Here is a 27,513-nt window from a genome sequence, read left to right as displayed (position 1 = left end):
ACAGCAGCGGTTGGGTACAGGAGAAGCAGAGGAGGTGGCAGAAAGAGCAGGCAAGGCAGGAACCCTCTCTGGTGAGCAGTGGGAAGGAGCTAAGGCTGGAAAATGAATGCGTCCATAATGTCTGCCCTGAGGAGGTATGGTCTCCATTTTATTGGCTAAGAGAAAGGTCAGAGAGGTCAAGTGACTTGCACAAGGTTGCTCAGCTAGCAAGTGGCATGGGCCAGGGTTTGCATTCCAGAGTTAGTGTTCACCGAACCCTTGGAATCCTTTACAGAACCCAGGCGCCACCTGGAAGGCAGCATCCGTGAGCACCTACTGTGTGGCAGCACTGTGCAGAACCCTGTGATGGAAAAAGCAGGGGTCAAATCCCAGTGCCCGTTTTCCAGCTCTGTGACCCCAGGAGAGAGGTTTCACCCTCATGGGCCTCGATTTCCTCTTCTGTGAAATGGGAAAATGATCCCTGCGCTGCCAGGTTGAGACTGAAAGGCCATGATGCGGGTTAAGTGCTCTAACTGTGAAGTGGGCAGATAAAGACCAGAGGGGCAGATCCCAGAGAAGCCAGGCGTTGCCTGATCTGCCCAGGCTTGTGTCCAGGGGAGCGGATAGGATGTGAAGGTCCCTTGCTGCCCTGGAGAACCTACTGAAAGTCACCAAGACACCTTACAGCAGGTACAGGAAGAAAAGCTCTGAAGGCCGAGGACAACCTCAAATCCCCCATCAACACCGGAAACCAGGAGCTGACACTCGGCCGCCTGACTCCAAACAGGAGTCACCTAAGCAGAGTGGGTAATGTAGTAAAGCGCCGCCGTGTCAGTGCCCTCAGCGCCCCCGCCCTCCGCCCCCGCAAGGAGGCCTCACCCATGTGGCGAGCTCTGCCCAAAAGTCCCCCTGCTGCTGTGGGTACCACTCGTTCTCTCTTTAGCTTCACCCTTCCCGGCCCGGCTGAGGCAGATCGCGCCATTCCAGGCCCGGCCCCGCGTGTCCCCGGCTGCCAGGGCCCGCCAGCGCCTTGGTGACACGTGGCGTCTCCGCGCGGGCTCTGAGCGGACGCACCCGAGCTCAGCACCCAAGCGGCCAGCCACCACGGCCACCGCTGGGGCCGCCCGGGGCCAACGCCCCGCGCAGGATCCAGGCCCCGAGCGGCCCGCAAATTTCAGGCCACCGGTCCCGAGCCCCCTCCCTTCCGCAGGTGTTCCCGTGGCGTCTGACTCCGCCCGCCACCTGGGGGCCCGCCTACCCTCCTCCCCAGGAGGACGCGGGTCCCACGCCTTGATGCCGGGACTAGAGAAGAGCGTGGTCTCCCCCGCCCCCCGGTGGATTTCAGGGCGGTAGGAGGGTCCCCGCTGCCCGGCCCGACCCCGCGGAGCCGCCGCCAGGGTCTGGGTCACCGTGGATCCGAGCGGAGAGCAGCCTGCGGAGCCCATCGCTGTAGCAGGCGGGGCCTTTGTGGGGTGCAGGGGGCGGGGTCCAGGCTGAGTAAAGGGTCGGCGACGCCAGGGAGGGAGGGAATTACACGTGGGCCTTCCGGTGGAGGAAAGCCTTCTGCTCACGGAGCACCTACTGTTACTTCGCCCTTCGCTGGGGAGGGGGCATGGGGCCAGGAGGATGAGTAGTCCAGCGGACTTCCCTGGGGTGCTGGAATGACCCCATCCTCACAGGAAGACCCTGAGGCTCAGTCTCTGGATAGTCACTTGTCCGGAGCACAGAGGCAGTAAAGGGCAGAGGCTCAGGTTCCTGGGCGGGTGACACCCAGGCAGTGCCCCCACCGACCTCTTTTTGTGGCTACAGCAGAGTGGATGCTGTTGTGGCCCCGGGCCTGCCAACTTTTCCAAGAGGGGCTGAGGACGGAGGAGACAGGCTATTTATCTCCAAGCACACAACGCTGTCTTGCCTTCAGTCGGAGGCTCCATTGGCCTCTGAAGCAGGGAGAGCCGGAGGGAAGAGGAGGAAGGGTAGACCAGGCCTTTCCTCCAGAACTTTCCCTAGCCTCTCTGGACCCCGTTCCCTGTCCCCCACCCTTGCCCACCAATCCCTGTGCTAGGAGGGAGGGCGCACACTCATGAGGGTGCATGCACTGTCCCCACAAGTGTGCCCACACACAGCCATCTGTACAACACATTGGGTTTGAATTCTGATTCTGCAGCCTAGTAGTAGCTTAACCCTTCCAAGTCTTTTTTTCTTTTTCGTTTTGTAAAATGGAGATCATACTGCGCACCTCATAGTGTTGTGAGCATTCAGTGAGATCTGCAGGTAGGTAAAGCACTTAGCGCTGCGTTATCCTAAGCAAGCAGAGGCTATTATTAGTAAGAGGCCCTGGGGGAATATAAATGTGCACTACGCCATAACTCCGTGTGCACACGCGTGCATGTTCATAAGAGGGACAAGCGGGGGCAGGGAGGTATCTGAGACCAATTTCATTACGTCATGTGGAGGAAGTGGAGGGGGCATTTTCTTCTGTGTGACTCCAGGGCAGAGCTGTAAGAAAAGGCTGCCGACTGCCACCTCAGCGCTGGTCAACAGCAGAATCGGCCACCTTAGAGGGTGAGAAGCGCCTTGTCCTCAGGAGCATTTCGAGCAGAGGCTGGATGACAACTTGCATTTCCACAGCACTCTACAGTTTATAGGGTGTTTCACCCAGGGCATTTGACGTGGGTTATCTCATTCGTCCTCTCCATATGAGGTATTTGCAGCCCCATTAGACAAATAAGGAAACTGAGGCCTAAAAAGAGGACTCATTTCCAAAAGTTCTCACGTCTCGCTAATAAATGGCAGCCAGGATTTGAACCCAGTGCCTTTAGAGGCACAATACAGAGCCTTGGAGCCAGCCTAATGTAACAGGTAATCCAGAGGAGTCCTAACTCCACTCCCCACCTCTGCCCCTTTCCAATCCCAGGCCTTGGTGCCCAAGCTGCCCCAGCAGTGCCCCTACAGGGGGACTAGTCACTCAGAGAGTGGTCGAGGCCTGTGTCCTCAAACTCCCAGGTCCATGCGGTTGACAGGCACTGGCTCCCAGAAGCCAGTCTTATGTCCCAACCCAGGGCACCATCTCTCAAGCCGGACAGGCTCTGCTCTGCCTCTTGCCTGTGTGTCTGCTTCAGACCCTACACTTTCCATTTCTCTCCTCCCCTCCTCCCTTCTCTCATCTCCTCTTTCACACATAACTGGCCACGAAGAGGAGCATAATCCCCCAGGAAACTTCTTCCTTGCTGTTTTGTCCTTTGTGTCCAAGACTTTTGCTGTTACTCATGGGAGGTGACGCAAGTTCCAGCACCTCAGTCATGGTTCCTGACTCTCCTGCCAGGATGGTAACAACAACTAACATTGATTGAGGCCTTACTATGCGTTGACACTGTTCTGAGGACCTCTTTAACCTTCACACCATTTTATGGGATAGATAATACTATTAACCCCATTTCACAGATGTGGAAATTGAGATATAGAGAGGCTAAAGAATCCTTGTTGGATTCATATCCTCTCTGCTTTTAACCCTGACAGTGGGACTCCCCAAACTGTCCCTCTGCTTTCTATCTCCCAAGAACAGATGTCCCTCTCCTCCGTGGAGGCCATCAGAAATGTCCCCTAGGCCCTCCACTCTATCCCAGAGAGCAAAGCCAGGAAGGAGGCTGACCTCTCCGACCTTAGGATTTTTTTAGAACTAGAAGAGCACAACCTGCACCCCATCCTGCCAGAGCTGCGGGAGGGTCTGTGCTTCCCTCCCAGGCCGTGCTGCCTGCCCACAAACCACTTCATCACAGATGCAGAGCTCTCCCTGCATAGTAAGAAGGCTGCTGGAGAGACACTAATGCTCCCAGAAGGGCTATGGCTTAGCTGGCTTAATGAACCCAGTAGCTCTCTCCCAACTCCAGATCAATCATCCCAGAGACCCAGATCCAGTCCCCTATCTGATCAGAGTGCAGGGCCTAGGGGAAGCAACTGACATATGGATCAGAGGAAGTGATAAGGTTCTTTCAAGGCAAAAACAAAGGAGGGAGGAAACTAACCAGATGATCTGATCCAACCAAGGAAGAGGGGTGCTGATCCTTCATCCTCGGCCATCTTGTCCTAAGCCTTGCCCCCAAACAAACTGTGGCCATTGGTCCATCCCAGAAGTATGTACGAGAGCCTGTTCTACTGTCATGCACTCTGGTGCCAGCGTCTCCACAGGCCTGCAACCCATCACTCTTCGCTCCCTCTCAAGGAGCCCTGGGATCCCAACCCGAGCCTGAGGGTCAGAGAGAGCATTGCTGGGAGCCTCTCCACAGTCCCACTATCCTCAGAGACCCTGGAAAGGAAAAGGAGCTGTTGGACTCTCAGGGAGTGGGCCCTCCCAGGGAGGCCGTGTGGGGCCCCACAGGGGAAGAGGATCAGGGCTTTGAGGACAGTGCCCTGCGGGGCCAGAAGGGGACTCCTATACCCTCTCTAGAAGAAATGCCACTAGATCTTCTAAAAGCAGTCACAACAATCAGGATAATAAGCTTGATGGGGACAGTGTAAGGTGACCTCAAAGCCAAGAGCTGGGGTGTTACCCAGCATAAGAGGCAGACTTTCCAACCCACAACGGAGCCAAGCACTCTGGTGTACATGCATGCATGCGTCTGCACTGTCCTGGAACGTGCTATTCGAAGCAGAATCCCTGGCCATTTCCTCTCCTCCCACCTGATAAAAAATGTTGGCAGATTCTAAATTACAAAGACTCCTATTTACAAATGTCTGCCGTCTCCCCAACCCTACTCGGATGTGAGCAGTGCTTATGACAGCGGGGCGCCAGCACCTCTATTTTCTTCTTTCAGAGTGACAGTGATATGTCTCATACAAATTAAGGCTCCACATTTCAATGGACTCACTTACTAGAAACAAGGTCATTGCCAATGTGTGTGCTGGCCGCGTGAACCACCAGCTTCTGGGAATGGGAAACCCAGAGTGCATTCTTGTTCCAAATTAAAGAGAACTGGAAAAGAAGGGTAAGCTTGTCTTCCTTTTGTTGTGGCCCTTCACTTCGGGACATAGCTGCTGGAGAAGGCACATTCCACGGGGCAGGCAGGGAGGGGAACTAGGTAGGAAATGTAAGAAGAAAGGAGGAACAAGGGCCCAGAAAGGACTTGTTCAGGTCAAAGCTTGTAGGCAACTGAGTCAAGAGTAAACCCAGGCATCCTGAGGCCAGGGTTATTTCCCCATGCTCCATACTGCTATTTTGTGTGGAAGTATTTATTTGGGGGGTTAGTGGGGGGTGGTCTATCATCATTCCCAACATTGCTCCCTTAGGAATGCGGAAAAGTCCATAAACATCTCACAACTGAGCTGAAGTGGCCAGGACACTAGGCTGGGTTCTTTTGGAAGTTTTGTCTTTAAGTTGGCTTTCTTACGCAAAACAATGAAACTGGCCATCTCGGTTTGCCCTCCTAGCAATTCTGTTGCTACAAATCCAAGACTGTATGTAAGCTGCTCACACCATTGGAGCAGAAAAAAATCAACTTTGCCAGCTTAGGGACCTTGGGGGGCTTATCTTTCATTTGCATTGGGGGAAAAGCCAACTGGCCTTTGGGAAATGGCATCATGGGTCTCCAGCTGGCAGGTCAGGGGGAGGCAGGGGGCAAAGGGAGAGGTGGAGAACATCACTTCCCAAGGACTGGGAAAGGGACCGAGGGTGCTCTGGGGGTGCAGGGACGGAGTGTGGGCGTTCTGCACGTGTGGGCATCTCAGCTACTTTACTGGGGACCCTAGGACTTAAAGATCTCTGAGCCTTGGCTTCCTCATCCATAAAAATGAAGCAGAAAGTACCTACATTAACTACTGCATCGTTGTGATGATTAAATCAGAGACTACCTAGGGTGGTGTTCCACGAATATTAATTTTTCCTTCCTCCCTTCTCAGGAAGAAGGAAGCAAAGCCCTCCAAAGAGAAGTAGACACATTCACACAACTGCCTTGTAGAAAAATGGACCTGCAGAGATTTAATTGATGCAGAAAACACAGGATTGTCACCACCAGAGTTGGCTGTATCACATGAGCTATTCCCAAAGCACACAAAATGAGCCAAATAACAAAATGGGCTTTTCTGTGTGGCAGGCTGATGCCTAAAAAGTATCTGAGGGGTAAAATAGTCAATTAGATCTGAGTTCCTTATTGCATGATAAAGCAATGAGAGGGGGATGGTGAGAATTGGCTTCTATGTGTTAGAGAGGCAAGGGCAACCCCATGGCTTTCAAGACAAGAAAAATGGGGGCATTTTATTTAAACGATGAGATGGATGTCAGAGAACATCTCCTGCAATACTCCCCGCTCCCCAAGGAGTCCACCGATGGGAAGTGGGGCTGCAGGAAGCTCTGCCAGAGTGGCAACAGCTCCAGCTGGTACCAGAGCCCTCATTGCCCGTGCCAGGCCCTGGCCCAGCCCCTTGCCAGCCAGGCTCTGAGAAGAGGTGGCAGTAGTGGTGTCAGGGACCGCGGAGGCACAGGTAGAAAAGACAGAAACAAGGACTCATGAATACCCAAGGTGTTCTAGGAAGAGAAAAACTGAGAACCAGAAGCCATCCCAGTCTTTCCCGTGGCTTTCTGGCTTCCTGGAGAAATTGTATGCTTGAGACCTGAGACTTGCTGGGATGGCTCTGGGGAAGAGCCCGAGGGACGGGGGGTGGGGGGGGGCACTCCTGAGGACGGTCCCTGAGGAAAGCACAGTGCAGCAGAGGGACAGCCCCCAGCAACCTTCCACAGGGTTCTGGGCAGCTGAGCCCAGTCCTGAGATAGTCAAAAGGAAAGACAGAATGCTCAAGAAAAGAGACATTAAAAAAGAAAGAAAGAAAAGAAAAATAAAAATGAAAGCGTCTGATCTTTGAGGCTGAGGTACAGGAGAGACAGGTGTGGGCCCAGCAGAGCCTGGCCCCAGGGTACAAGCATGCTGGAGGGCTTTGTCCTGGTGAATCGAGAACCATATACACAACCTCCACGGGAGCCCCACGCGGTGCCCTGCAGGGCCAAGGGACCAACCCAGTTCCACACGTTCCCTGGGTCCTGAAGGCAGCTTCCTCCCAAAGGTGCTCACGTCCCAGTGCTCCACAGTTGCTGCACGTTATCAGTCTGCCACATCGATGCAGGAGCTCGCAGAAGTCCACACGTTTCAGCCCAAGATACATTACGTGGGCACAGAGTGTGAGGCTTACTGTTTCACCCACCCCCCGGGTTCCTGGTGGCTCCTCCAAGTCCTCAGTGGGGCAAGTGGCAAAGGGGACTGGAGAACGCTTTACCAGATGGAATAAAGTGCAGGCAGCTCCTCAGGCACTTGGTCTGGGTGGAGGAGAGCCAGACTGCCCCAAAGCCCGGGCTCAGCCCTCAGTAGTGAAACACCTTCAGCCTCCTGTGCTCATCCAGGCCCAGCTGTAGGAGGCTGGACGTGGCTGCTGGCTTGGGCACCGAGAAGAGATGTCTGGCCACGGGGTGAAGGAAAACTCTGCAGTCAGCTGAGCATGTCCAGTCAGGGGCCATGACAGGGTCAAAGGCCAAACAGGATCCTTCCTGGACCCCCACGGCACAAGGACAGGCCTTGCAGGCCAGCCTAGCTGCTACAGTAGGAAGGGACCAGGATTTTGGAACCAGCTAAAAGGATACAACTTGGGGTCATTCTTGAAATTTTCTAGCCACTTTCGGTTAGCATCGATCATGCCCTGAAAGTTGGTGCTGCCCGCCTGGGGGATTTGGGAATGTGGGCGCTGCAAGAGGCGGAGCTGCTCACTGGGAAAGAGAAGGAGAGCGTGGGGAGAGGAAGAAGGCAGGCAGGAGTGCCCGAGGAAGGGGATGTGCACAGAGCCAACCCAAACCCATCACACTGCCTCCTCCTTCCTCTCAACTACCAGCTGCAGCCTTTTCAGGGTCTCTAGCAATTCAAAGCTTCCTCTACCGGCAAGAGCTGCCTCTCTGGAACAATTCCCAAAAGGGAAGGTGGTGGACGGCCTCCGCCCCCACTCCCAGGTCTGTACTACTGACATCAGGCTCTGGGCTCCCACATCTGCCTGTTCCCAGCCAACCCCATCAGCAAAGAGCTCCCCTCTATCGACTCAAGCCCAGCGTCAGCTCGCAAGATGGCCAAAGGGATGGTAGGGGTACTTATGGCTGGGGGCCTTAGGGGGGATACATTTGGCAAGGAATAAGATGAATGGGAAATTAATAACAGGTTTAAATAATTGCCCGTCTGTCTCTCCAGTGGGGTGCCCCTCTCACTGCAGATGTTGCTCAGCAGGACTCGGGGAAGAAGAGAGCCACAGGACGCAGACGAGCTCAAGGGCGAAGACAAAGGCCGGACTCCAGGGCTGGAGGGGCCATAGGAAGGGGCAGGGCCTGGGTCCCACCAGGGGCTGATTTCTCCCCAAAGGTGCCACAGGGCTGCTTCTTCATGGAGCTGGCTGGGTAAGCCCAACCCTGCCCCACTGGGACCTGACTTCCCTCCGGTTTAGGACAGGTGCCTCAGACCCAGGCAAGACGTGGGCAGCTCTGTGGACTGGGGGCCTGCCTAATCTCTTGGGGCCTCAGAGGTCCCACCCACCCGGGGAGGCACAGCAAGCAGCTTGATCGTGAGGCTCTACCCTGACCAAGCCACAAGGAGGCTTACCTGGCAGACACGTAACCCAGCCTGTTCTCCGCGGAGGCAGGGCTGCTGCTGAGCAGGGGGATGCCAGCTGGAAGGGGAGAGGAAGGGCTCAGAAAGGGGCAGGGTCGGCTGCGCCACAGCCTGGACACGCAGGCGCCTCCCTGCTTCCCTGCACCCACTGCCCCGCCAGCACATGCGGTAAAGGCAGGAAAAGCTTCCATGGCTGGAGGTGATAGGCAGGAATAGTCCTATTTATTTTATTTCTAAAACTTAATCTACTTTTCAATTTTGGTGGGGCAGAAAGAAGAGATTTCGGTTGCCCTCAAATGCCTGTGTTTTTACGGCTTTTCGCCTTCCTCAGCAGGGCTGACCCAGAACCAAGGTGGAGCCGCACGCCAAGGGGTTACAAGCAGAATCCTGCAGTCACAGAGCCATGGGTCAAACCCAGTTTGTTACTCACTCACTGGGCACCCGGAGCATATTATTTAACTCTCTGAGTCTCAGTTTCCTCATCTGTAAAATGTGGATAAATAATAACTGCCTCAGAGAATTATTGTAAGGACTAAATTAAAAAAATAAATAAAATGCCTGGCCCATAATGTATTGCACATGTATTAAGATGATGACAACAATGACCTTTTAGGTTCTGCTGAGCTCTAGAATCCATAATAAAGGCCCCAGTCAGCCCAGGCTCCACCTAAACCATCCTGACCTACAGAGCCTCCGGCTGCAGGGCCACCAGCAAGGCCTTCTTCATCAGGACCCCAAGACAGAGTCAAAGGACCAATGACCATGCCGAAGTTGGGGGGCATGGGACAAGCGGAGGCAAAGAGGAAGAGGGGAAAAAGGAGTAGGAAAAAGAGAGCAGAAGGAAAGAAAGGAAAAGGAGGAGGATGGTAAGAAGGCTCAGCCCAGATGCAAACACCGGCCCAGAGCAAGACTTACACGGAAAATACTTGCGCCACTTCTCCAGCAGGAAGTCGTCCACTGTCTGAGGTATGGAGGAGGAAAGCCTGGGGCCCAGCCCCGGGTCCCAGGCCCACTGGGTGGACATGGGTGCCACAGGGGATGAGGCCGAGGCCCTGGCCAGGGAGGGACAGTAGGTGGGAGCAGGGATGCTCTTGGAGGGCCGGAGGGAGCCATGCGCTGGCGTGGACGTGAATAGCGGTGGTGGCTGAGCGTTGAGGCTGCCCAGGAGACCCAGGACAGCATTCAGCTGGCCGCTGATCCGCTGCAGGGAGCTGCTCAAGTCGTGGATCTTGTCAGGGACGATGGGACTTGGGAAGAAGTTGACTGAAAGGGAAGAGGTAGATGGTGGGGAAGGACTCAGGGCCAGGCCTAGAATGACCCCAGACCCAGTTAGCACTGTAGCACCCTGCTGGCGGCCCCTCCCTGTTCCTTCAGACAGCTGGGACAGCAGCCCCTTGGCTTATGAGGAGGTTGGGGGACAGCAGGGCTTCTGTGTTCCAGACAGGACAGATGAGAAGCTGGCCATGAGAAAGAGGTTTCCGGGGCAAGGCCCTGGGGAAGGGCCCAGGACCCTGGAGAAAAGGAAGGCAAGAGGGCCCTCTGCCCGCACACAGGCCAGAGCAGCAGAAGGAGAACAGCGTCCCCCAGGGAGGCCCTGGAAGAGAAGAGGCTGGCAGGGACAGCTCACAAACCATAAAGTGCTCCGCAGCATTCAGGAGGCCCTCCCGACCCTTTCAGCCCTGTGTGTTGGCAAACCCAGATGGCTTCACTCCTTCCTAGCATTTACTGAGTACCCAGTATAGACACTGGCTCACAGAGACCTCCCTCTGCAGGGCTGAAGGAACAGGGCCGTCCCTCTGTTCCCCAAATTCCTCCCTATCCATGGATAGGGAGGTCTTCACCCCTGCATCTCCCCCATCGCTTCCCCGCTGCCACCACCACTCACTGTGAGGAGAGGAGCAAGAATCAGAACTTTCACTGCTCGTGTCGTCCAAGTCGCTGAGGTCGAAGGTCACCTTCTTGGCGGGGCTTCCTTTCAGAGTGTCCTCACCTAAGTCCTGATGAGTAGAAGCAGCAGCCATTACTGACCCTTCTGGTGTCTTCCTACCTTACCTCCTTCCTCTCTAGCAAGTGGCTAGGATGCTGAGCTGGGTTCTTTTGTGTTTTGTCTTTAAGTTGGCTTTCTTACGCAAATCCATGAAATACGGCCATCTCAGTTTGCTCTCCTAGCAATTATGCTGCTACATATCCAAGACTGCAGGCTGTTGCCCTTGTGATGTGTGGGGACTGAGGACTCAGTGAGTAGGCTCTTCTGGGGCCCAGTTCCACCAGGCACCCTGGGGGAGGCACACCACACAGGCTGTCTCACAGTGGGGTGGGAGGGAGGCGAGGCTAAGAGAACCCAAGTACCTGAGATACAGGCATCAGGGCCACCAGGACCACACAGATCCCCACCCTACCCTCCCCGTAAACTCTCCCTGCAGCGCCTCTCCACCTAAGCCTCCCTCCTGCCACATCTAAGTCTCAGGCATCCAGGGAAAAGTCCACACGGTCCCAGGGCAGGTAGGAGAACCTGTCTGTCATGTGCGTCCATTCCTGACACCCCGGTCAGGCTTCTCTTTAGCTACACTGGCAGGGTAATAGCAGGGGCTAGGCCCCCTTCTCAGGACTCTCCAGTAAGAGGTTCCAGGTGTACTCAGGACCATTCAGCACAGACATCCAAACCCACAGGTGACTTCAACAAACTCAGAGCTAAAGCCACTGCTCTTTTCACCAGCCAGGAGCCTGAAGCCTACTGCCCAGTCCTGGACCCTTGAGGCCCAGCTCCCCTGACAGAGGACCAAAGAACCCAACCCAACCCCAGGAACAGAAGAGGGAGGCCAGGACCACACTGGGCCACGTGGCCACAGGGCTGCACCTCTTCCCGAAGAGAGGACTCCAGCTGATTTAGCTTCTCCTCTTTCTTCTTCAGCAGGTCATGGCCTTTCCGCATAGCTGACTTCATCTCATCCAGGTGCCTGGTCTCCTGCAGCCAGGGAGAAAGGGGAGGAGAAGTAAGTGACTGCACTGACGTTGGAGTCCCAACTCTACCATTTGCTGGCTGGGTGATCTTAAACAAATTACTTAAGTCTCAGTCTGGTTTCTCACCTGGAAAAGAGAAATAACGACTTTTATAGGGTTGTGAGGTTCAAATGAGCATGTTACATGTGTAACACCATGCCCACACCTGATAAAGTCTCAGATGGTTACTGTTAACCAAATGGTTATTATCATCACTGCTTCAGCTGTCATTACCATCATCATCATCAGAATTCTCAGGGCCCAGGCATGATCTAAGAGAGCCCACTCTGCCAGGACCCTATAGTAGTACAAGGATCTGTAATCCCAACTAACAATAACATCTCTGCCTTTTCAATGCAAATTAGGCTATCAGAGAAGTAACTCAGAGACTTATGCTGAGTGTGTTTAAAAGATTTTTGTGTATAGGCCGCGCGCGGTGGCTCACGCCTGTAGTCCTAGCACTCTGGGAGGCCGAGGCGGGAGGATCGTTTGAGGTCAGGAGTTCGAGATCAGCCTGAGCAAGAGCGAGACCCCGTCTCTACTAAAAATAGAAAGAAATTAGCTGGACAACTAAAAATATATAGAAAAAATTAGCTGGGCATAGTCCCAGCTACTCGGGAGGCTGAGGCAGGAGGATCACTTGAGCCCAGGAGTTTGAGGTTGCTGTGAGCTAGGTTGACACCATGGCACTCTAGTCCGGGCAACAGAGCAAGACTCTATCTCAAAAAAAAAAAAAGATTTTCGTCTATAAATGAAGTCTCTAGTGTGACGGAATGAAAAAAAGCAAAGCACTACATTTGAAAGTTTTAAAACCTTAGTTGTACTCTTCACCTAGAAAATGGGAATAATAATATTATCTTGCACATTACATGTGGTCATGGTGAGGACACAATGATTTACTATTACAGAAGGCTGTCCGCACGCTATGCATTGCTGTGTAAATGTAAGTGAGCCCAGGGCCCAGGCGGCCACTCTCATGGAGTTCCCAGAATAATCAACTGAGGGAGGGCCCAAAAGTGAGTGTTCCACTGGCTCCACCAGGACACCCCCTGGCACAAGGCTGGCAGGCTCTCCTCAAGGCCCCTGACCTCCTCCAGGTTCCTGCGCACATCTCCCAGGGCCTTGGTGCCTGTCGGGTCTTCGGCTGCCTCCTGAGCGCTGGCCAGCTCATGGCGCCAGTGCTGCTGGGCAGCTTTCAGAGCTGTCTGCCGCCTCCGCATGGAGCGTGTCTGCTGCACCAGGAACTCCTTGGCATTACGGAGGGCTACCCCCTCGGCAGAGAGGTAGTGCCGGACACTGGGGGGATGGGCCAGGGCAGGGGAATTGGAAGGAAAACAGAAGACTCTAAGAACCTGCTCTGGCTCACACAGCCAATTTCCCAGCTGATGCCCACCCTGAGTAGAGACAGGAGCTGCTGGGGCTGGGCAGTGTGCTGAGGTGCCACTGTTAAATGCCTACAGCACGCAGCACATAGGACTAGCAGTGCCCCTACCCTGACTCTGACAGGGATTACGCCTAGGGCCTCTGAACAGATGACCAAACACTCCCAGCAGTCTGATCCTCAACCGGAGGTCAGCAGATGCCAGAATGCTGTGTCAAAGGTCACAGTGGGCAGTTTCTTAACTTGCCAGAGAAGATCCCTCAGTCCCCTGGGGCCTTCCTGCTGAACCAAGCCCCACTGGTGATCGCTGTCAGCTCACTTCAGCTTACCGCAGCTCTGTGACGCCGGCACTCTCTCACCCCTTCACGGTACCCCCAACCCGAAATAAGACAGGCCATGGGAACTCACTTGTCCAAGGACAGGTCCTCCTTGTCCTGGGAGAGAGAAGAGGACACCTCTTTGGTCTGGTTCTAGGGATACACAGTAGAATAGACCCATTGCGTGCAGCAAAAGCAGACACCTGCAGGCTCAAGAGACCCCAAAGCCCTCCCAGTGGCCAAGACAAGGAAATAGCCCTGCCAGCTGCCAGGCATGGTTTCCTATAGATACCATTGGACTGGTGGAGACAGTGGGAGGTGGGAATGAGAACAGGAGGCCAGGTCCTACAGAGAACAGAGCCAGGCCCTCCTCATGTCCTACCCACTCATGCGCCACCCCGTCTCCAGCCCCCAGCTCACTGTCCCAAGGGATTTCCTGAGGTCCTCAATGTGCAGTTCCGGCTCAAAATGTGCAGAAGCATTACTCTCCTCAACTCTCAGCTCTTCCAACAGGTCTTGCTTCCTCTGTGCTTCTGCCTCCAGGCTGCTGTGGATGGAAAGGTGAGTGGGCACTGGAGTGTGAGTCAGTCTTGTGATGAAGCAGGCCAGGCAGCGCCCTGTCGGGACATCTCCATCCCCTCACTCCAGTCACGGTCCCAGAGGTGGGGCTGAGGCACAAATAGTAGAACCAGGGATCCCCTGCTTTTCATAGCCTCTTATCACACCCTACAAAATGCAGCAGCCAGAGGCTCTTGTTCCTGGCCTCTGCTACCTCTCTCCATGAACTGGGCCATGATTAGACAGGGCCCATAAGCAGCCGAGGTCAGAGGACAGGCAGGAGGCAGCCAGGGTGACTAAGTACACCCCACCTGATGCGTTTCTGCAATCTCTGGCTCTGAGTCTGCAGCAGATCCACTTGGGACTCCAACTCCAACTTGCGGGACCGAAGTTTGTCAAGAATTCTTCGGAGCTGCCGGTTTGACTCCAACAGGTGGCTGTATTCCTGCTTTGCCTCCTGCAGGTGCTGATGGGTGGCTGTGGCTTCCTGGGGGCAGATGGAAAGACTGAAGCACCCAGAGACACAGTGGGGAGAAGTCAGGGAGCAGGCGGCACTAGAGGGCAGAGAAGCCTGAGGAGGACAAGCTGGGGGCTGTCTCAGAGCCACTGAAGTCATTGTCTCTGAGGTGAGGAGGTCTGCAGGCTCCTGTCCCACCACAGCCCCACTTCCTCGAGGTTCCCAAGTGGGGGTCCACAGAATGAAGCTATTTGTGGAATATTAGCCAACAGAGTTTGGAACCTCAGGGCCCTGGACAGATCAGGTGAACAAAAACGGTGTAGGGAGGGGTGGAAAGGAAGGGGATGGAGGACAAAAGCCGCAGACAAACCTCACTCTCCAGAGCAACCTGCCTCTGCACATCAAGCAGCTGCTCCTTCTCCTTCCGGGCCGTCTCCTCCTGGAGGGGAAGACATAGCGCATGTTGGCTGACTACAGACCGCCGTCTGAGGGTCAAGGCCTGCCTCCTCCTAGAGGAGCTATGACTCTAAGTTCAGGGCCCCTACAGATCCTCACCTGAACATCCAGCTGAGCCAACCTGGCCTTGATATCTTTAGTTCTGATTTCCAGTTCCATCTCTAAATCTTGGAGCTTCCTTTCCTGCCCAGAGGAGTGGGTGGAGAGAAAGACATAAGCGTAGAAAGAGTATAAGGCATCAGCTGAGGGGCAGGGCAAGTTCCAGAACCCACAACCCACCACAGCAAACCACAACGTCCACTCTGGGCTCAGGCTTCCTCCCAGTGTGCCCTTGCAGCCTCCCAGGAAAGCACCACACCTTGTGTATTTCCAGTGGGGGCAAGGAGAAGTGAAGGCACCGACCTCAAAGCCTTACCAGGGCTAACCTCCCCTTCTAATAATGCTGAGGGTGTTCCCTGGCCCAGAAAACAAAACAGCGGAGATGCCCCAGCTTGGAGATGGCCAGTGAGACCCCCACTCTGGAAGCTGCTGGGCTCCATTCTGCCACAACCATGGCGTCTGCACCTAACACCTTCCTACCCTGCACGGAGATGTCATGGTGGGCTCATCCCACCCCAGACCCCTCACCTGCTCCCGGTGTCGGCGCCGCAAGTCCTCCAGCTGCTTGTCCTGCTCCTGCCTCGCCGTCTCCAACTCTCGCTCATGGGCCCTCCGGAGGCGCTCTAGCTCCCCGGTCAGGTGCCCCAGGAGGTCAGCCCTCTGCTTCCTCTCCTGAAGGAGGGTGGGCCCACCGGTGGGAAACTGCAGTGAGCCCTCCCACCCCAAACATCATGGTCCCCCACCCCCATCCCCAGGTCAATAAGCTCAGGGACATCATGAGCTCCCTAAGGCCAGCTCTTATAGATGAGAAAGAGAGCTGCAAGGCCAGCACTGTCCCAGCCCCCACAAGCCTGCACCCGCCTCTGCAGCTGAAGCAGATGCTGGCCAGATGCCATGAGGAACCCCCTCTGGGTCTCCTAGTGCTCTACCATGTCTAACTCTTCCTCCTTAAGGGAAGAGAGGTCACTGATAAACTATCCCTATTCTTCAGCAAGGTCATAATTAGTGTGGGATGGGATTCAGCTAAACTTCATCACAGGACCACTATGTCTGTGTGGAAAAGATTACAGAAAGAGTCTGGAATACTGGTTCCAGCTACAAAAGCAGTAGCCTAGAAATGCCCCACGGAGGCCCAGCTGTGTGCTAAAGTCAGCCACCCCCCACCCACCCACTGTTCACCCCCAGCGTGAGCAAGCCAAGCCAGCTTGGGGCCACTCAAGTAATTGAACTTTCCCACCTTAAGGCCAAAGGCTGCACATGGGCAAATATTACCTAAATATTATTTGGCTCCTGCCAGTCTATTTCATGGTGTCCTGAAATTTCGATGAACCCTCGTGGCATGGTGTTGGAGTGATGAAACTGAACGCTCTGGAGTCAGACAGCCTGGGCTCGAATCCTAGCTCCTATACTTATTAGCTGGGTGTTGTCTTGGGAAAGTTACTTAAACTCTCCAAGTCGCAGTGCCCTCATCTTTAAAATGGACATAATGATAGTACGAACTTCCTACAGCTATTATGACGAATAGATGGGTTAACATATATAAAGAGCTTAGAACAGTGCCGGGCACACAGTACAAGCCCAACAGAGGCTATTGGATATTGGCTATTGGCTATTATTACCATTAGAAGAAAGTGTAGCCTGCCCAACAGAGAGGAATTACCCCCATTAGGTGGAGGTTTTTCTCATGCTTTAGTGAAAAGGTAAAAAACAAGGTAAAAAACAACTTCATAATTGCAAGATACCAGAGAGGAAAGCCTGAGAGAGAGAGAGAGAGAGAGAGAGAGAGAGAGAGAGAGAGAGATAGAGAGCGTGTGTGTGCGTGTGTGTGTACACACGTACAGGGGATGTGACCAAGCTACCTCAGCTTCATACTGCTCTCTGGCCTCAGCCATCACTTGCTGGTGCTCCTCCTTCATCTTATCCAACTTCCTCTCGTGCTCCCTTTCTATTTCTTGGCGCTTCTCTCGCAGGAGACTGCTGAGCTGCAAGGCAGATGGCAGGGACTGAGGGCAGACGAGCACTCGGGGCCTGGTATACCTGAGGGTTTCTACACACCTCCCCAACCTCCCCCGCACATACACAACACACACAATCATCACACACATACGGCACCACGGCATACACATGGCCATACCTCCAACACCCATTCCCCATATGCATAGAGGGGCATGGGGATGCGGAAGTACCTGGCTTCAAGGGAACTAAAGCATAAAAATGGAACCAGAAGTACTAAGCCCAAACTGGAGGACACTTAGGCCACAATGGCTCAGCAGACCGTAAGAGAGTCCACGACAGGTGCATACAAATATTGAAGACACAGCCAGTACTCACCTCTTGCTCATACTCAATCACTTGGTGAACCTTCTGGAAAGCTCTCTGCTCTGCCCGCCCAAGGCTCTCCTGCAGCTGAGCTTCGTCTTTATGTTGAGCTTCCTCTATCTTCTTCTGGAGGCTGGAGACCACCTGAGGAGGCCCCAGAACACACAGGGGAGTGTGACCCTCAGAGAGACTGCAGAGCTGCTGTTGGGGGACACATTCCTAGGACCCAGCATCCATTCCCAGAGACCTGGAGGAAAAGGGAGGCTCGCTCCCTAGATGGGCTGAGCTCTTCTGCTGACCAGCCATGAAGGGGGTCCTGGGGCTCACGCTCAGGGCCCAAGCTGCCCAGGCTCTGCCCTCTGAGGCCAGGGCCGGCCACATCTCACCTCCCGGTGCTTCGCCTCCATTGAGGAGCGGAGCCACTCCAGCTCAGCACTGTGCTCCTTCTCCAGCCTTGCCACTGCCTGGGGAGGAGCAAAGGGCCTGTGAGGAAAACGGGGTGGCAACAGCCAGCCTGGTACTGACCATGGAGGAAGGCAGAGTCAAGAAGACCACCCCCAAGGGGAAGAGTGGCACATCTCTGTTCCTCTGAAATAACTCAGTCCCTAAAGTCTACAACCGGTATATGAACAGGAACACAAAGGCTGGAGTAGGGGCATTTCAGTAAGTCTCAGCGGACCGCTTCCATCCCCCTGCCTCTGGGCTCGGCCACAGGTCCACAGGTGGTGCTCACAGTATAAATAAGATGGCAGCCATGGAGGGCTGGAGGTTTTTAGCACAATCTCTCTGAGCACTTGCAGTATAATGAAGTCCCCTCCATCTTGCTGCAGTTTTCCCCTTACAGCTAAAGCTCCATTCCTCACCAAAAGAAAAAGAACATCCTAACGATCATTGCAGCGTCTAACCTGTAGGCAGACCATCTGGATGGAGGGAGAGGGAGTAAGGACAAAGGAGAAAAACCCTTCTGAGTTGCTAGCCTCTCACTCTAAGACAGGAAAGAAAGGGGGAAGTGAAGTCACTGTAGCTAACCCTCAGAGACAGGGACATGGCACCTCTGGTCTGGCTGAAGTTTGTTCCGCCATGAAACCTTCCCAAATCTACAGGACATTTTCCCTCAAGCCTCTGATGGCTCCCCACCATTAGCAACACTCAGCTGCCACTGCCTGTCCAGCCCAACCCTGGAGGGACCCCTAGACACCTGCCACGTCCACCCTACCATGGAGACCAGGCAGTGCCTGCCCTGAGCCGAGTCAAGTCCACGTGGAGTGATGGGCCCAGACGGTCAGCTCACCATCCCCCACGCCTGTCCGTGCTTGACAGCCACACTCCGACTGGCTCCCCAGCCTGCGCGCCCCCGAGGCTTGCCCTTGCTCTTCCTCTGCACTTGGTCCCTCCCCAGGCAGCCCAGCAACACGTCAGAGAGCCCCCACTTGACTTGCTCACTTCTTTCCTCTCCCCTTCCAGCTGCTCCCTCAGCTGCTGCAGAGCCTTCTCCTTCATGGCGTTCAGGGCAGCCTCCTCGCTCTTCTCTGATGCCTCCATTTCTTCCCTGAGCTGCGCCAGCATTTGCCTGTTTTTCTGTTCCAAGCTGGCCCTCTCGGCTTTCTGTTGGGTCTCTAACTCTTCTCTCAGCCTCTGCAGGGAAGCCTCTTGCTCGGCCCTGGGCAGACAGAATGGAATGGGGATGGCCCTGTGCACCCTGGGGTCACCTCATGTGGCTGAGCAACTCATAGTGTGCACTCACCTGATTCTGTCCTCATCTGTTTCTGTGCTGGACTGGACCTGAGCTCGAAGCCGGGATAGCCTCTGGCTTTCCTCCTCTCTCATGCGGGCCTCCTCCTCTTCAGTGGCTTTCTGCAGCTGTTCCTTCAGGGAACTTAGATGGAAAGGAAAGGCAAGTTTGTTGGAGGGATGACAAAGGTCTTCCCTCTTCTATCCAAAATCCCTGGCTCTCAGCCTGCAACAGCCCTGTATTCTGTCTATGAAGCTTCCTAAATCTTAAAGAGAAGTCTAACTTCAGCCTCTGCATCCAGGCTGCCTCCCTATACTACTTCCCAGGGTCACCAGGGGGCCATGGACTCCCCTTTGCCGCAGGAAGCAGACTGCAGGCTACTGGGTCTGAGTACAGCATTTCTTCTAAAGGCTCCGCTTTGCCGACACGTTGACCATAGCACGGCGTTCACTCAAGGACAGATATGGTTACCCAACCTCACTCCGGTCCCACCTTCTTCCCCTCCCCACCCTACAGACTCTGTTCTAGGCACATCAGTTGAGTCGCCATCCCTAAATCCCACCACACTCTTCCTTGCCTCTTGGCCTTTGTTCCTGCTAGCTCCTCTGCCAAGAATTCCCTTTCCTGTCCGACAAACCCATATTCATCATTCACCACCCAGCAGCATTCACCACCGCCGTTCTCCTCTGTGGAAAGTCTCTCTAACTCCCTCCAAGTTCATCAGTTCACCTTTCTGTTCCCAATACACTTTGTATGGGGACCTTTCTTATCCCATGCCTCTCTGTACCATGCATCTTATGGCATCATACTTAATCTTTTGTATCTGTTTTCCTTGCACGTCTCGGAGCTTCTTCAGAGAAAAAAATCTCATCTTAAAATCTGTTATATCCCAGGTGCCAAACACAGTAGCTGACATAAAGTAGGTGCTCAATAAATGTGTGTTGAATTTGAACAGCATCATCCAGCCCCAAACTATAAGCAAGCCTTGATTATCCATGAACGGTATCTTATTTGTAGGTCAACGCCAGTGACCATTTCACCCAAAGCAGACATCCCTCTGCTCACACAAACCACACCCTTTTCAGGGAGCTCCTCACGTAGCCCCACGTGACCAGGGATGTGAGCTGTGCACTCAGGAAACTCAAGACTAAGAAAAACATGATTCAGAAAACAATTTCTTTCAAAAGCTTCTGCAGCAAATTCCAAAGCCAAAAGGATTTTGGATCGTTTCCTATTTCAAGTTATCGACAACACTGCTCTCTTCTATTACGATGGAAAATTTGAGTTAAGTAAAAATCCTTCCCTCTAGATTCCCCAGAAACCCTTTCTCTTTGTCCCATGGTTAAATTTTACACATAGTAACACAGATAGTTAGAGCCGGCAAGGACTTTAGAGGTCAAGTCCCATCTCTTCATTTTACAGCTAAAGAAACTAAGGGGCTGCCTACCTTCTCATTCAAGAAGTATTTGTTACAAGATCAGCTGTGGCTTCCAGAAATTTCTACCATGTGGAAGTTTCTCAGCAAAGAAAAGGAGGGCCTACCCCTCAAAAAGGCTTGGGCATAAACAGAAATAGGGTTTTCTTGATGAACTATAAATACTTTGAAGAAAACCAGGCAAGGCACTACCCACAGAGAAATCACTTAGATGAGACTGTCTGAAACTATGGATTTGAACTGAAAATAATAATAATAAGTACTACCATTTATTGAGCAACTACCATGTTTCAGGCCCTAAATCACATACTTTTGGCATGCTAAGATGGCTCTCCGAAGGCCCCAGTAGAGTCAGAGGGCTCGGGAGAGAAATGGAAAACACACGGAGCCAAGCCCAGAGTGGCCAGGAAGAGGGGAGGAGCCTGGCGGGCTGGCAGGGAGACACCACCAGCATTTCCTCCAAGGGGCTGCATCCTCAAGTGAACTGCTGAGTCACATCCCGTTTGGGTGGGCACCTGCCCCAGTCTTCAGTTGACTGGAAGAGGAGGGTGCTGTGGGAGGTCTGTGCTTTGGGATGCTTCTTGGCAGAGGACCCAGAAGGACATGATATAGGGACAGAGCCTACCTAGGTCAGCAGATCCTATGTTGGGATAATGAGAGAGATCGCCCCCAACCCTCCTGGTACTTGGGTGTTGGTTTTCTGCTTTATTTTCTCTAAATTAAGCATAAATGTTTTATATACACTTCGCTATGTATGATCTAAAAATAATAATTCTCTACCATCCTTGGATGTTCCAAGAGGACAAGATTTAGCCTTTAGTTAAATTGCCAAGTAAATGAAATACATTAACACCTTTTTGTAGTATCTTCCCATCCTGGGACTGTGACAGATTGCTCATTACCATCTCTATATCCATTCTCCTTTTTTTCCTTACTAACAGAACCCTGATTTTATTCTACCACGTAAAAAGGACAGCTGAAGGACTTACATTTCCCAGTCTCCTTTGCAACCAGGATAACCAATGAGATATAAGCAGAAATTATTGGGTAAAGTTTCCAGGAGTAGTCTTGGGGAGCCATGGACATCCCAGTGGTCTCCAGGGTGGGAAGAGGGTGTCCCTCGCTCCCCACATCCCTGCGAGGCCCAGAAATTGTGCCTAAGGGGAAGGGCAGGACCTGAGAGACTTCTCTTTCTGCTGGTGAAGCCGGAGGATCTCCTCTTCCTCCTCTTGCCACAGCTTCTCTCGCAGTTGCTGCATCTTCTCTCGCTTCGATTCCAGCAGCCGCCTCTGCTCTTGCTCGAGTTCTTGGGCCACTGCCTCTTTCATGGCCTTTAGGGCAGCCTCTGAGAGCTGCTTTGGGGGAGCCACAGGCTCTGTGGATCGCCTGCCATGGGTAGGGAACAGCATTACCATTACAGTTTTAATATCCATCTACCTTTTGGCATTAAGGTTCACATGGGTTCAGAACAACGCACATGGAATCCTAATGGAGGGCCCACAATCAGGAGACACATTTGCAGATCAGGTCACCCACAGGCAGGCTATAAGATACAGTCGTCATTTGTTCTACAGGACAAGTCCCACTGTGGCTGTCTAAAGCCCGAAGAGCCTAGGGAGAAGAGTGGCTGATAGCAGACTCTCAGTAGACCTGGCAGGTTCTGGCCCAAGATCAAAATCTGAAACTGGCAAGAGCTGGCAGCAGCAGGGAGAGAGTGAAGCCCTGTCCCTAATGAAAACTTCCTCAGAATGGCTCATGGCCCTGTTACTATCTTCCCACAAGGGCTCTGCTTGCTACTTGAGACTCATGCCAGCAATTTTGAAACAGTCCCCCACAGACTGCTCTCCACCTCCCAAACTGAGCAAAGCCCACAGGAAAAGCAGCAGCATGTCTCCTAGCCCTAAGACTGCAACAGCCAATGAGGTCTAGGAATAGGAAACTCTTCTCCCATACTCCAAGGGAGCCAGGAGGAGATGCTTCCCTAAGCCAAAGAATGTAGCAAGAATAAACAGGAGTGTTGTGTTCCCTATCTCTCCATGGGGGCACATTTTCATCTGTTAGAGTTAATTCGCTGCTTGAAAATGAGGAAAAGAAATTTAGAACTAACCTGGATGCACAGGTTAAGACAAGGAATAATGGTATTGGTTAAAAAGATGTCTATAACGTAATAAGAACTGTTATTTTGATTGTTTTCTGTTTCTTGAAGGAAATACCCGAAGAGAGACCCTGAGAACATTTTGAGCAATGAAAGCATAAGCAGGATAAAGCATTTTGACTCCCAGAGTGATTTTCCTAAAGGTCAGTATGTGTCTGCATTTCGGGTCCCTCAATCTCACATTGACAATTGGTCTCACCACAGCCATCGCCTGTTGCAGGCCTGGCACGGTTGCTCGGTCGACCTCAGCGGGAAAGTGTGCATGACCCAAATCAAAGAGGGCTGGGCGAGAGTCAAACAGGGAAGCCAGTCCTCCCAACTGGGGACTCAGAACCCCTTCTCCCTCCAGCTCGAACATACAGCAGATGGAAGGCAGCGGGAAGGATCAGATTAAAGAGAAAAACAAGGACTTCGGAATCCCACTGCAGCCCCTTGAGACGAGAGACAGAAGGAAAACAGAAGAGACTACTGACCACTCTGAGCTACCGTTAAGACCTTTCCTAAAATTGTAACTCAGACCAGAAAGGCTTGAGCTATGCCTTCAATTCTTTCCTGCTCCCACCTCCATCTACTCCCTCCTTCCAAATCGTGGCTTCCTCTCAGTCCCCTGGCGCAGGTGTGAGAGACACGGCTGAGCATCCTCTGAGAATGCTGCCCTCGCAAAGAGCCTTCCCCGGCAGCTCTCCGCCTCATCAACCCTCCAACTCATTTCCAACGTTGGCTGAGAACATCTTTTTTCCCTGAGATGGTACCTTCTAATGTCTCTCTCTCCTGTGGGCTGCATAGCTATGTGGAGCCCTAGGGATAGATGATGTGGAAAGACGGGGCATCAGACCGTGTGGCGGCATGTGCCCGGGCTACACGTGCCGGAGCGCTTGCTTGCACACTCGGCACGCAGGCAAGCAGGGCTGTTTTTCAGTGGGCCTCTCTCCCTCACCCAGTTTTAAAGATCTATAATAGTATCCTAAACTCCTAGCTTAGGTCCAAGACAACAAACAATGCCTGAAAGATCCATGAGACAGTGGGGAAATTGAGGACTCCAGAGGAAGAGGCAGCTCTGATTTCTAGGCCAACTCCTCAAGTATCAGAATCAGTGAGACCCAGTTTCCAACAGTGAGTGACAAAGGGGAGGCTCTGTAGGAGCATAATCATTTCAGGCTAGCCACCAAGTAGCGTGGTGACACGTGAAAGAAAGCAGGGAAGGAGGGAGGGAGGAAGGGGAGGACGGAGAGGGAGAAATGGCACCCCAGGAACATTCTGAAAAGGCTGTACTACCACTAAGGCTGGGACAGGAATCAAAGAGATCACAACTCATCTCATATTCAACCTCGTGGCTTTGATTCATTTACCCTCCTCTCCACAAATCCTCATGAAAGATGCTGGGATGACAAAGGGGAGGATATTCCTGTTTTCCAGTCCCCGCCTAGTGGCCACAAAGCAGCCCTAGTGAGCAGCAGGCGCTGCGGGCCAGCCCCGCCCACCTGCTCCCTCTGGCCTGCCCTCCGCTCCCAGCCCTGCCTTGCAGCTTGACTACACCTTTGGAAGCTGACAGACACAGAACTACTCCCACAAAACCCAGAAAACCAATCTATTCCTAAGACATTACAGCTATAAAGAGTAATAACAAGGAAGTTATAGGGCCTGAAAAGATTCAGGAAAGGAACAGAAGGCATTTCCTTAAGGAAATTGAAACTACATAGTCAAGTAAAGTGTCTCTGAGACCCCAGCAGGGACAGCCTCACTGGGATGGGGTGAGAAACACAAAGTATGGGGATTAATCAGCCAAGGCGGCTGGGAGGAGCCGGGGAACCTAGGCTGCCTGGGCTTCCCTCCGGAGTCCTGGGAAGACACCTGTCTGACCTCTGCCCCGCTCTTCCTCTCTCTGGACCACACTTGTCTCCTGTCGTCATAGAAAGCACGCTCATCTGGCTGTCCACAGCCATCAAGGAGCCTTGGCAAAGCTGCACAGTTCCTCAGCGTCACAGCTTTCATTGCAGGATCTATCACTATCCGAAAAACGTGGCCACCTCCTCCCCACATCGTTCCTGCAATGGTGTAGTGACGACATGAGATCATGAGCTCACGTGCCCTGCCAGCTCTCAGTGACATTTCCTGTGAGTAATCAGTGCATGAACCTCTCTCTGCTCAGCCGTCAGTCCTGTGTACCTGCTCAGCTCACAGAGGAAAAATGTATAAATCCCGGAACCTGTCTTTCTCTCTGCAGAGAAAAGGAACAGCGGCTGCAGACTAAACGTCAGGAGTCTAGGGCTCTAGTGACTAGACTCTGGTCCTAATTCTGCAACTGACCAGCAATGTGAACTTGAGAAAATCCCTTCAGCTCTCTGAGCCTCAGGTTCCTCATCTGAAAAAGGCATAAGGAGGGAAGGGTGAGAATGGGAGGAGAAAAGCTAAATGATTTCTAAATGTTAGAAGTGTTTGGTGCAGCAACACAGGTGAATCACAAAAACATGTGGAACTTTGAACCCAGGGACAAAAGATATATCCTACATACTGCATAATTCCATGTATATGAAAGTGGAGAACTAGAAAAATCACTCTATAGGATAGAAGCCAGAACAGAACCATGGAGACCTGGGGTCGTCGGTGGACCAAGTGGGGCATGAGGAAACTTTCTCAAGGGATAGAAGCGGCCTACATCTGATCTGAGTGGTAGTTACATGGTGTGCACAGACGCAAACATCATCGAATTGTACACTTCAGATTTGTGTCCTTCAGTATAAATATCTCAACAAAAAAATTTTTAAGAGAAAAACAGTGCTTGGTAGAAGAGGTAACATGACCTAGTAGGTTTCTGCTAATGAGCCAGGAGGCACCTCTTCGTCCACCCTCGTACCCCAAGTCCTCACCAGGAGCCCCAGGGCCCTAAGCTAACCCCAGGTGGGGACTGGTGACAGCTGCATGGGGCTCTGGAGGCTACACACGGGGCACCAAGCATATGTTCAATCTCCCCTTACACTCCCCATCCTGGGCTGAAGCCAGAGCTCCCCCTCCCCACCACCCAAGAATGAATGGGCACTTCAGTAATCCACACACAGTGGGGCACAGGGGCAGACACATAAAACTGGCCCTTACACCTCTGGAGAGACTGGCAGGGTGGCGCTGACTGCCACCTTCTCCTCAAGCTCCTCTGCCTCTTCCTGCCCAGGACTCAGCTCCTCAGCCTGGGAACGCTGCTCCTTGCCCCTCTCATGGGTGGCAGGTGGGCTTGGGGCCTGCTCCCTTGATGGCAATTGTGTTAAAGCCAGTCGGAAGGTGAGATGCTCAGGACACCCTCCATTTAGGGGCAAAGAGCTATAACGGGGACAAGAGAAATAGCCCCAACAAAGTTTCCCTACCTCAGGTCTCAAACTTCCATCTCCCCTCCCTGCCTCTCCCCGAGTTGTTTGTATTGAAGACCAGAGACTCCCACCCCACGTGGGAAGCAGGACCACCACAGCACCCAAGGAGAAGCTCTGCACCCAGCACGTGTTCAAGGGATGCTGCTGACTGAACATTGCTGCTACTTGGGTTCCCCGTGACTCGTTCCAACCTGATAAATTCTAAGACCAGCATCTTTCTTTTGCTAGGGGGACAGAGAACTAGCAAACATACACTGTGCTATGGACCAGGCTGGGATGCAAAAGTCCTCTCAGCTGGCCTGGGGGTGACCTGGGGCTCTGCACCTCCCTCTGCCTGGGCCTAGCACACAACAGGAGTCTGGCTGGGTTTGCTGAATGACTAAAAGTGAGGTGACTACTGAAGGGAAGGTGCTGGTGGGGAGGGGACCAGGAGAAACAGCTCCCCTAGCAGGAATGGAGCAGCTAGGGTGACAGCAGTCTTTGTCCTAGTCCATGGCAGGGAGGCAGCTGGGTCGGAAGAGATACTTTCTTGTTCAATAGTTTCTAAGTTCTCCTAATCAGACTGTGTACCCCAATCTCAGTTGTAGACTGAGGACTAGGAAGAAGCAGATTTCCGCAGTCCCCAGCTCCCATGGGACACTAAGCAGAACCTCTGCTGCTGTTGCTACTTAGGCTGCAAACCGGCCCCAGCTCTCCCCTCCCTCTCTAGACCTACCCACCCCTGCTCTCTCAGCACTAGTGTACACGCACTACACACAGAGGAGCCATCACCACCCAGGGTGCTTCCCCCTCATCCTTACCTCTGGAGGCAAACTGGTGGGCTGGGGCTGGCCACAGAGTGCTCCCCGCGCTCCTCTGCCTCCTTCCATTCAGGCTGCCCCTCAGGGGACTGCGGAGGCCCTTCTTCGGAGGACTGGCTGTGAAGCGGACTTTGGAGCTGCTCCCCGTGCAGAAGTGGAGGAGACAACCTGGTCAGGCCAGCCGGAGCCGCAGAGTCAAGCCCCTCCATTTGGAGGGCAGGAAGAGAACTGGGGAGTGCAGTGTGGACCCAGGTCAATCCCTCCTCCCAGGCTAGATCCCAGCCCCTGTCCCCACTCCCATGAATAGCCACAAGAGCGAAGGCCAATATGTAGGAAGAGAGACTCTCTCCTAAGCTCTCCTTTTGCCTGGATTTGAGTCAGGCTCCCCAGGTCCCTGTACTGTATTTGCTTGGTCCAGAAGAAAGAGCTGGACACACTCATAAGTGTACTCATTCCCAAAGTCCACCATCACCGGGGCCAGCAAGGGATGGGAGAACTGAGTGGAAAATGGGGAGAAAAAGAAGCCAGATACAGGTGGTCAGACTATAGAAAATGCATGAAGCTGTCAGAGAGCTTTTTCTGGTCCCAAAATGGAAAGACTGCTCTCCTTCCTCCCTTATCATGGGCTCAGGCCTGAGAAACCGGGAGCCCCTGTCACACAGACACACAGAGAGTTAGCACAGCCATTTCTGATGCGGCAGAGCCCTGGCTCAGGGCTGAGCTGCAGTACCAACCCTCCAGCATGACTCCCCTAGACCTCCAGAGGCTACTTCAGCCCTGACCTGGGACTGAGCGCACACACAGCTTAATCAACCCAATCCAGCAAGGAGGACCAAGCT

The 27,513-nt window shown here is 53.3% G+C and overlaps 1 protein-coding gene across 1 annotated transcript in view; it reads right to left on the bottom strand.

Moving 5' to 3' along the window:
• Positions 1–6,766: 6,766 nt before the first annotated feature.
• CEP164 (centrosomal protein 164kDa) overlaps positions 6,767–27,513 on the bottom strand; it is a 79,871-nt gene continuing 59,124 nt past the window's right edge. The window contains exons 12-32 of the mRNA XM_012658342.1: positions 26,675–26,902; positions 25,609–25,755; positions 21,537–21,746; positions 18,938–19,069; positions 18,637–18,853; positions 17,580–17,657; positions 17,206–17,337; positions 16,734–16,856; positions 15,403–15,546; positions 14,875–14,958; positions 14,690–14,758; positions 14,174–14,349; positions 13,725–13,851; positions 13,396–13,457; positions 12,695–12,902; positions 11,464–11,571; positions 10,492–10,603; positions 9,522–9,869; positions 8,598–8,664; positions 7,601–7,723; positions 6,767–7,418 (exon numbers count right to left, since the gene is read on the bottom strand). Of these exons, the coding sequence (XP_012513796.1) occupies positions 7,325–7,418; positions 7,601–7,723; positions 8,598–8,664; positions 9,522–9,869; positions 10,492–10,603; positions 11,464–11,571; positions 12,695–12,902; positions 13,396–13,457; positions 13,725–13,851; positions 14,174–14,349; positions 14,690–14,758; positions 14,875–14,958; positions 15,403–15,546; positions 16,734–16,856; positions 17,206–17,337; positions 17,580–17,657; positions 18,637–18,853; positions 18,938–19,069; positions 21,537–21,746; positions 25,609–25,755; positions 26,675–26,902 (2,989 nt within the window). The 3' untranslated portion in view covers positions 6,767–7,324. The remainder of the gene's footprint in view (positions 7,419–7,600; positions 7,724–8,597; positions 8,665–9,521; positions 9,870–10,491; positions 10,604–11,463; positions 11,572–12,694; positions 12,903–13,395; positions 13,458–13,724; positions 13,852–14,173; positions 14,350–14,689; positions 14,759–14,874; positions 14,959–15,402; positions 15,547–16,733; positions 16,857–17,205; positions 17,338–17,579; positions 17,658–18,636; positions 18,854–18,937; positions 19,070–21,536; positions 21,747–25,608; positions 25,756–26,674; positions 26,903–27,513) is intronic.

The sequence above is a fragment of the Propithecus coquereli genome, unplaced genomic scaffold, assembly GCF_000956105.1.
Source record: "Propithecus coquereli isolate 6110/MARCELLA unplaced genomic scaffold, Pcoq_1.0 Scaffold580, whole genome shotgun sequence".
NCBI classification, from domain to species: Eukaryota; Metazoa; Chordata; class Mammalia; order Primates; family Indriidae; genus Propithecus; species Propithecus coquereli.
The sequence above is the reverse complement of the archived record's forward strand: the minus strand, read 5'-3'. Positions and strand labels throughout refer to the sequence as shown.